This window comes from Solanum pennellii, chromosome 8 (assembly GCF_001406875.1).
Source record: "Solanum pennellii chromosome 8, SPENNV200".
Taxonomy (NCBI): domain Eukaryota; kingdom Viridiplantae; phylum Streptophyta; class Magnoliopsida; order Solanales; family Solanaceae; genus Solanum; species Solanum pennellii.
Genome location: NC_028644.1, coordinates 47,890,150 through 47,898,216, shown reverse-complemented (window position 1 = coordinate 47,898,216; position 8,067 = coordinate 47,890,150). Strand labels below are relative to the sequence as shown.

Sequence of the window (8,067 nt, the reverse complement as noted above, 5' to 3'; positions counted from 1 at the left end):
TTTAATTGAGACCAAAGGAAATACCGTATAAAATTAAAAATGAAATAGAAAAATATTGTGGGACAGCAAAAAGGGAAAAATATATCTTGACATGGCATTAAAAGAAGGGAAAAAGTTCAGCCATCAGATTTTTAGAAAAGACTTATTTATACTATCAATTAATTTAAATTTTTTTTTCAAAATTATGATTTTTTTAATTAAAAAAATTGATGACGTGATCGAATTAAAATTGACCACGTGTCAAAAATAGTTTTGCAAAATCACTGTTAAAAATTATTGGCATGAATAATCTTTTCTTTAATGATAATGACATAAATAAGCCAAACTTTTAATTGATAACATAAATGAGTATTTTCTGAAAGTTTAATGACATATTTGAGTTTTTTTCTTAAAAAGAAAGAAGAGGAAATGAGAAAAATGGGGTATTTATGTACATACAACCTTAGGGTTTTAATTCTATCATTAAGTTCGACTATTTAAATTGCCACCCAAATATCTTGAAAAAACAACAAGGGAATGAAAGATTTTCCATTTTGGCCAAAAAAATAAAAATAAATCACGGGGACTTGTATCTTTTTCCTAAAATATTTTTAAGGTCTAACAATGAGGGTTGAAAATAGTTAGTACTACAAATCTAGTGACCATATTATATCAACATAAATCATCTTCTTCTTTTTTCTTGTGTAAAGAAAACTGATTATGGCTTTGGAGTTTTAAAAGGTGTGATCTAAGGAAGCAGAGTTACACAAAATTCTGGTAATATTCTTCAACTTTGAACTTAGCCTCTTCTTCGTTTTTTTTTTTTTTTTGCATTTTATTTTACAGGTAAAAGTTCACATTTTTAGTTACTCCATAAAAAATGTACCTTTTTGAGTTTTGATATTGTAATTTTTGTGTTCAAAATTGTTTTCTTGAGAATTTTTGTTTTTGTGCACTAGCATAATTTGAATTTGATTTTATGTGAAACTAGGAGCTGATCTACTGAGTAGCAAAGCTTTTTAAAGAGCACAAAACTCTCAGATCCAACAGAAGTGGATTTGCATTTTGTAGTTTATCTGCATACATTCAAGAGACAACAAAATGGTAAATAAGTGTATTGTTGTTGTTTTTAATTAACAGACACAAACATAAATATATTATATATATAAATAAAGTCCCACTAGGCATTGTTTATTATTTAACAAAAACATGTTATTCTTTATTTGTTTATATTCTTTTATTTATATTAGTTGTGTAGACTATCTTGTCTCTTTTTAGGGTCAGCTAGCAATAGCATATCTTTAATTTAATTACAGAAAGAAAAAGGCTCTCCCCACTCACCTCCATATACTTGTTCTTTTTAGATTAGGAAATAGCTACTCCTCTTTGTTTAGCTTTTCCTCATCAAACCACTTAATCTTAAAGAAAGCTTGGAAAGGAAGGTCAGTCTTTAAAGAAAGCAAGAAAAAAAAATTTAAATTTTTCATTTTTTTAAAGTAAAAATATTACTAGTAGTACTAGTTACTTTTGATTTTTTAAATATTTTTTTGTGGCTGTTTTTCCTTGAGTGTAACAGGGGTATGGTGCTTAGTTCTGAACAAAAACACAGGCCTTTGTTTTGTTAGCACTGCAAAAAAGAAAGCCTTCTGACATTTGAACAAAACCCTATTTGTATCTGTATCTGAACGTGATATATCAAACCGCAAAAAATGCCTTTTTACACAAATTTATGTGTCTCCACTCACTATTATATCATTATAAAAGCCAAAACTAGTGTGTAATCATCATCAATGGAATACACATCTGTCTAGATACACCTCCTTTCATTTGTTTATCCCCATCTATGAAACCCTAATTGATCAAGTCCCAAATCCACATTAAAAAAAAACCCTTTTTGTTGTTTTTATTTGGATAAAGAAATAAACTTGATTTTTTTGTTTGAGAAAGGTATGAAAGTTGTGCTAGTATGGAGATGTAAGAGAAGGAGTGCAAATTTCTAAGAATGAGTAACAAGGAGGATGAGCAGTATGATGTTGGAGAAGTCAAAAAGAGTGGTGACCTAGGTGGTGGGATTGGGAAATTATATGGTTGGCCTACATCAAGAATTGTTAGAGTTTCTCGTGCATCTGGAGGAAAAGATAGGCATAGCAAAGTATTGACTTCAAAGGGGTTAAGAGACAGACGTGTTCGTCTTTCTGTCAATACTGCTATACAGTTCTATGATTTGCAAGACCGTCTTGGCTGTGATCAGCCCAGCAAGGTTGTAGAGTGGTTGTTAAAAGCAGCCGCTCCTTCAATCGCTGAGCTTCCACCTCTTGAGGCTCTTCAAGATACACTGCAGCTCAGCGATGAGAAAAGGTCAAGTGAGCAGGGTTTTGATTCAGCTGATATTGAAATGGATGATGATCTTAATTATAATAATCAGCAACAACCAAGTTGTAGCAATTCTGAGACTAGCAAAGGTTCTGGATTGTCACTTTCTAGATCTGATAGTCGAGTCAAGGCACGGGAGCGAGCAAGGGAAAGGGCTACAGAGAAAGTTGCTAATCATCACCGAAATATGCACCCTAACTCATCTTTTACGGAGCTATTGACTGGTGGTATGAGCGATAACAAAAACAACAAGACTAGTGTTAATGATGACCAAAACACACCGAGACAATGGTCTACAAATCCCTTGGAGTATTTTACTGACGGCCAAATTTATTTGGGAAATCCATTAAGACCAGTGTCTTCACCAATTTTTAGCATTACAGGTGAGATGCAGCATTTCCCATTCGGCGGCGACCTAGTTCCAGTTGTGACAAGTAGTAATAACGAGTACAATTTGAACTTCAGCATTTCTTCTTCATCATCATCTGGTTTCAATAGGGGGACCCTTCAGTCCAATTCTTCCTCTACTTTGCCTCATTATCAGAGGTACGGATCATATCTTGGTTCCACAACTGGATATGACAACCAGCATTCAGATCAGAAAGGAAAAGAAAAGAAGTAACTTCAAGTTCCATCTGGTAAATTTTCAATTCATATGAGATGAGTTAATTAATGTGTGTTTAGTATGATGAAAAAAGATTTATTGGTTTCATAAAAAGTTATTGGGGCATGTGTTTCCTGGGAATGGGGATCGGCTGTTTGTTTGGTTTCCTTGTTGCTTAGCATGTCTGTACCATAGACAGGTGTTAATAGCTGGGCACTTTAAAAATGGTGGAAGAGTAGATGCTCCTTTTTAAAAATACAATAAATATCCTCTCTGTTCTCATTGGCCTAGTGTCCCATCAAATTGTCATAAGTCACATTTAAGTGCATAAATAGAGTCAGTTAAACGGCGCTTTGTTAGGTCTTGCTGTTGCTTAGCTAGGTCAAACAAAACCTATACTCCTAATCCTATATTATGTATGTTAATGTCAGCCTTTTGCACACAACACTATATTCCCATACTTGTCTATGTTTCTCTAGACATTTTTTGAAAAATCAATAAATACATTGATTCATAATTTGACTATATAACAAGCCTCAAATTACTGGTACAAGTTACCTTGCTCATTAAAAATATTCAATACTGAAATGAGTATATGATGATAAAGCACTTTAATTTTTCAAAGAATAAATTAAACTGGATATATAAAAATGGATGAAAAAAGTAATACTATGCTAGCGTTGTAAGAGGTTGTTTTTTCTCGTATTAACTCCAAACATTCATATATATTCATATAATTTTTTTGGAATGATACAACAACCACAACAAATATAATGTACTCCCATAAGTAGGATAAGAAGACCTTATTACTACCTCGAAAACACAAGTAGGGTATTTTTTCATACAATGGTTTGATAAAGATTTTATGACACATAAATTTAATATATATATATATATATATCAAAAGTACACAAAAAAAGATATATTTCATATCAAAATGAGTGAATAGAAAAAAAAAGTACATAATTGTTCAGTTGAAATACATGAAATAATTCTACAACTTCTACTAGGACTTAGGAGTAGTGCTTTAGTGCTAGCTGGACGTAAAATAATGAATTCTGTGCAAAGTATTTTTAGGACTTGGCCATGACATTTATGGCTACATGAAAAAGCTTAAAAGTGTTAACAATAAACTAAAATGTAAAGATTTTTCATATATATTGAAACCAATAAATATTCCGACATCACAGTAGATATGTGAATTAATTGTAAACAGCAGCATAAAGCAAGTAAGGCTTTGGGTATTAAATAGTTTAATGTTTTATTGATCACAAATAAAGGAAAGTAATTAAGGGAAGGTAGAATTTCAATTATTTATTTATAATATTAGTTTGAGATGATTTTAAATGATGAAATATGATAAGTAAGGATTCATATACAAACTCACTTATTTAAAACTTAGGGCATCGTAAAATTTCCAATCAAATTTACTTTAACTAACGAGTGAAGCATTGCTATAGTATTTATCTTGAACTTCTACTAGTTTGATTCCATATGGGTTAATGTTTAATAGGTAAGGAATAAACTCTTTGAGCAATAACTTTGATCATTTTAGTTTGTCTGTGACACTGTGGTCTAGGTATGTAAGTGCTTTTGGTCATGTCCTTTGTGATATAACTTACTTTACTAATAGCTTTATTTTACTTTATTTGTTTAGTTTTCATTTGAAATAAAATTTTGAAAAATAGATAGTTGTTCTAATATTTTGGTCTCAAGTTAAAAATTATGTAAAAATATCAAAATTTAATATATTTTGTAGTAACATATCATATAGAAAGTTAGAATTAATTAAAGAGATATCAAAGTAGATAAACGAAACTTGAGGCAAACTAAAAGAAAAGTAAGACAACATAGAGTAGTATTTAAAATCTTAGTACAAAGAAATACAAACCTCGGGGAATTTTGTTTATATATATGACAAGTTATAGACAAGTAAACTCTTAGGTTAAGAAGGCCATTGAATAAGAAAACCTCTAGTGACCCTTAGGGGTACCCAATGGTTTGAGCTTAGACTTTCATGTTAGAGGTCTCAAGTTTGAAACCCCTTGCCAGCAAAAGCAAAGGGTTTGTCTTCTGGGTCGAGCTCGCTGCACCAGACTTGTCCAGTACAGGTTCCCTCTCCTATGTGGTTTGCGAGCTATTGCATAGAAGCTGGAGTTTTATCCTGTGCATATCTAAAGGGTAGCGATTGCGGGTTTCCCTCGTCATCAAGAAAAAAAAAACTTTAGTGAGTTAGATCTTGTTCCCATCCATGCTAGTTTGATATTCATGATCATGTCTATTGAGAATATAATTAAGTATTCTAAATAAACGTGTGATTTCTGCAACGGATTAGTTTCTTAAATGAAAGAGTCACACACTTATCATAGTGATTAATTGTTGCACACTGAAGTCGGGAATGTTAAGATGTGTATTACGACAATGAAGTTTCTAAGTAGGGGCATGAAAACTGACATATATGCATATAATGTGAGATTGTTAATTATAAGATGGATCATTATTTGCTACCATAAGTTAATGCTATATAGCAGTATAAAATTCCATCGTGTATAACTTTAAACTCTAATGAAAATGTTAGATACTTTGTTATTGGTTTCCCGTACATATTTCTTATATATCTAATGAAGCTTTCAATTTAAATATTGAATGTGCGTCGGATATTTAAGCGAGACAGAGGGTATAACCTAACAATAGTGCCTAGATGCCAAGGCCTAAGGCAGCTTTTTATTTTTTGGTCAGATTTCGTGCACTTTTAACTAATTTTATGGGATACTTGTCACCTCCTACCGGGGCGGAGCCACCTTAGTATAAGGGGTTCATCCGAACCCCATTCGGCGGAAATTTATATTATTTATACATAGTTAAAATTATTTTTTTAATGTATATTTAGTAGATGTCGAAGCCCCTTCGGCTATTTTGTGAATCTATTTCTACAGATTTTGAATCCCCTTATTTAAAATCCTGGCTCCGCCACTGCCTCCCACCATCGACAAGTACCAGCTAGATAGATGGAAAGAATCACCTAATGTTTTTATCTCTAATGGAGTTTGAACCTAAGACTTCATGACTCTCGACCACCACCTAATTAACCACTTGATATACTAATATTCTTAAAGGTTTTGCCCTTCAAAGAGTTAATATAATGAGTTTTAGAGTACATCTGCCAAGGTCTTTTTACCTTGTTATATATCCTTTTTGCCTAATTGAGATATTGATTAGTCAATGAACTTTTGGTGTCATTACTTAACTAAGCTGTCCAAAAGCATATTTTTCTAGCATATCTCATGGCTCCAGTAATAGCTTTCTAATATATATTTATTCTCTTTGAGAAAAACTAAAAAAAAAAGGATATATGTTTCATTCTTTACTATAAGTTATGTGTCAAGATCAAATTTTTGTTGACTTTGCTTGTGTTTTCACCTTTAATACAGTTGTTCAATGGATGGAGGGAATAAATATTGCTGAGTAATTAAAGCTACTATATAGGGCGAGTCCAACTCATGAATTCATTGTTTTGGCTTTGATTATGCAAAAAATGTACATATACATTACGGTTACACATTTTGATTCCCCTACCAATAACATGTTTTAATAGTGAAAGTACACACTATATCACTACCCCTTCTACTAGAAAACCCCTCTATCTTTCAGGTAGGGGTAAATTCTGTGTACACAATAGCCTTTCAAGATTTTACTTGTGAGATTATGTTGAATGTGATGTTGTAATTCTAGTTTCATGCATCCTTGTTAAAATTCAAGATGAGTAAAAGTTAGTTTCTCAAAACATGTTTTTTCTTGTAACCAACCTGATGAAGGTTTTAATTTGTCACGGAATGATTCAGGTAATTCAAAATGGAAGCAGCCTCTAAGTCCCAAAGGAAGCACCCATATATGCTCTTCTCTGCTACAGGCTTATCATATTATACTAGGAAGCTCCATAGTTGAAAGTTGAATTACAAAAATATCCCTAATCATATTTAAAATAACCACTTTGTCCTGATCATTTAACTAATGTTTCAAACTTTTCCTATTACAGCATTTGTATCTTTTGTCTTTTAAACTTCAATCAGTTATATAATCTATACTCTTTTCATATTCTTTGCACTTTATAAAGTTACCATCCTATCAAATTTCTTTATCATTCTATTCTTACTCCTATTCTGTTAGACTACACAAAAAACTATTATTATCGCCCTCTTATTTGTTGAGTTTACTCTATCATAAGGTAATACTATTTTTTTCCTTTGAACAAGTTCAATTTTTGTTTACTGCTTTAATTTGGCTTGTGTTTATGCAATAATGTGTATAGATAATATTTTTTATTTTATTTATTTCACACACTCTGTATTTTTAGTTTGATCCAAAAAATATCACTTTGGGAGTAGCTATTGAACCAAATTCATAAGTATGGAGTATATATTTCATGAGTTTGATTTTGAATCTAACTTTATTGGTTTCATTTAGTGTCATTTTTGTATACTTTTGTGGCCTCTCAATTCTTATTTAGTATGTATGTTTATTTTTAAAACATTATTAGTATAATATCTAAAGTTGCTATCTTCATGAAGAAATAGAACAACTTCCAAGCATGTATCTCATTTTGTTACATGACAGATAAATAATATTACATTACAAATATATGTTGCATTTGAATCTACTTTTTTCAACTAAATGACTGTTCAATTGCTAAATAGAGTATTATATACTTCATTTTAGGAAGTCTATATTAATATATTAGGATGAGACACATGTCCAGAAATTAATTATACAAAAATTGAGAAGAATCTGAGTCAAAAGTTGAATTACAAAAACATCTCTTGACTATTTATTTATTATCTTGAAATTATTTAAACTAATTTTTTTATTTATATTTATTTTAGAATTCATGAATTTTGACTCTTCGTATTATGATAATAACACTCCTATGTCTAACTAGACTTACAATCTAGTACTCATTATTAAATTGTAAGTTATTATTAACAAGAAAACAAAAACAAAATCACAATCTTTACGACTTTCACGTACTAATGAAGATGATTTTTCGTATTGATAGTTGCTACAAATTTCTTAATAATTAGTCATAATGATTTTTCATTACACATTTAATATAT

General features: G+C 30.9%; 1 protein-coding gene across 3 annotated transcripts; it reads left to right on the top strand.

The window, feature by feature from the left end:
* The first annotated feature begins 510 nt into the window (after positions 1–510).
* LOC107026791 (transcription factor TCP2) lies at positions 511–7,060 on the top strand. 3 transcript variants are annotated; one of them, XM_027919377.1, is made up of 4 exons: positions 511–756; positions 971–1,083; positions 1,927–2,990; positions 6,799–7,060. In XM_027919377.1, exon 3 carries the CDS (start codon positions 1,982–1,984, stop codon positions 2,972–2,974), a length of 993 nt encoding a protein of 330 aa, XP_027775178.1. In that variant the 5' UTR covers positions 511–756; positions 971–1,083; positions 1,927–1,981; the 3' UTR covers positions 2,975–2,990; positions 6,799–7,060. The 3 variants fall into 3 exon arrangements, with proteins under 3 accessions (XP_027775178.1, XP_015083361.1, XP_015083360.1); XM_015227875.2 differs by lacking the exon at positions 971–1,083; XM_015227874.2 differs by lacking the exons at positions 511–756; positions 971–1,083 and adding an exon at positions 1,260–1,421.
* The last annotated feature ends 1,007 nt before the right edge of the window (positions 7,061–8,067 follow it).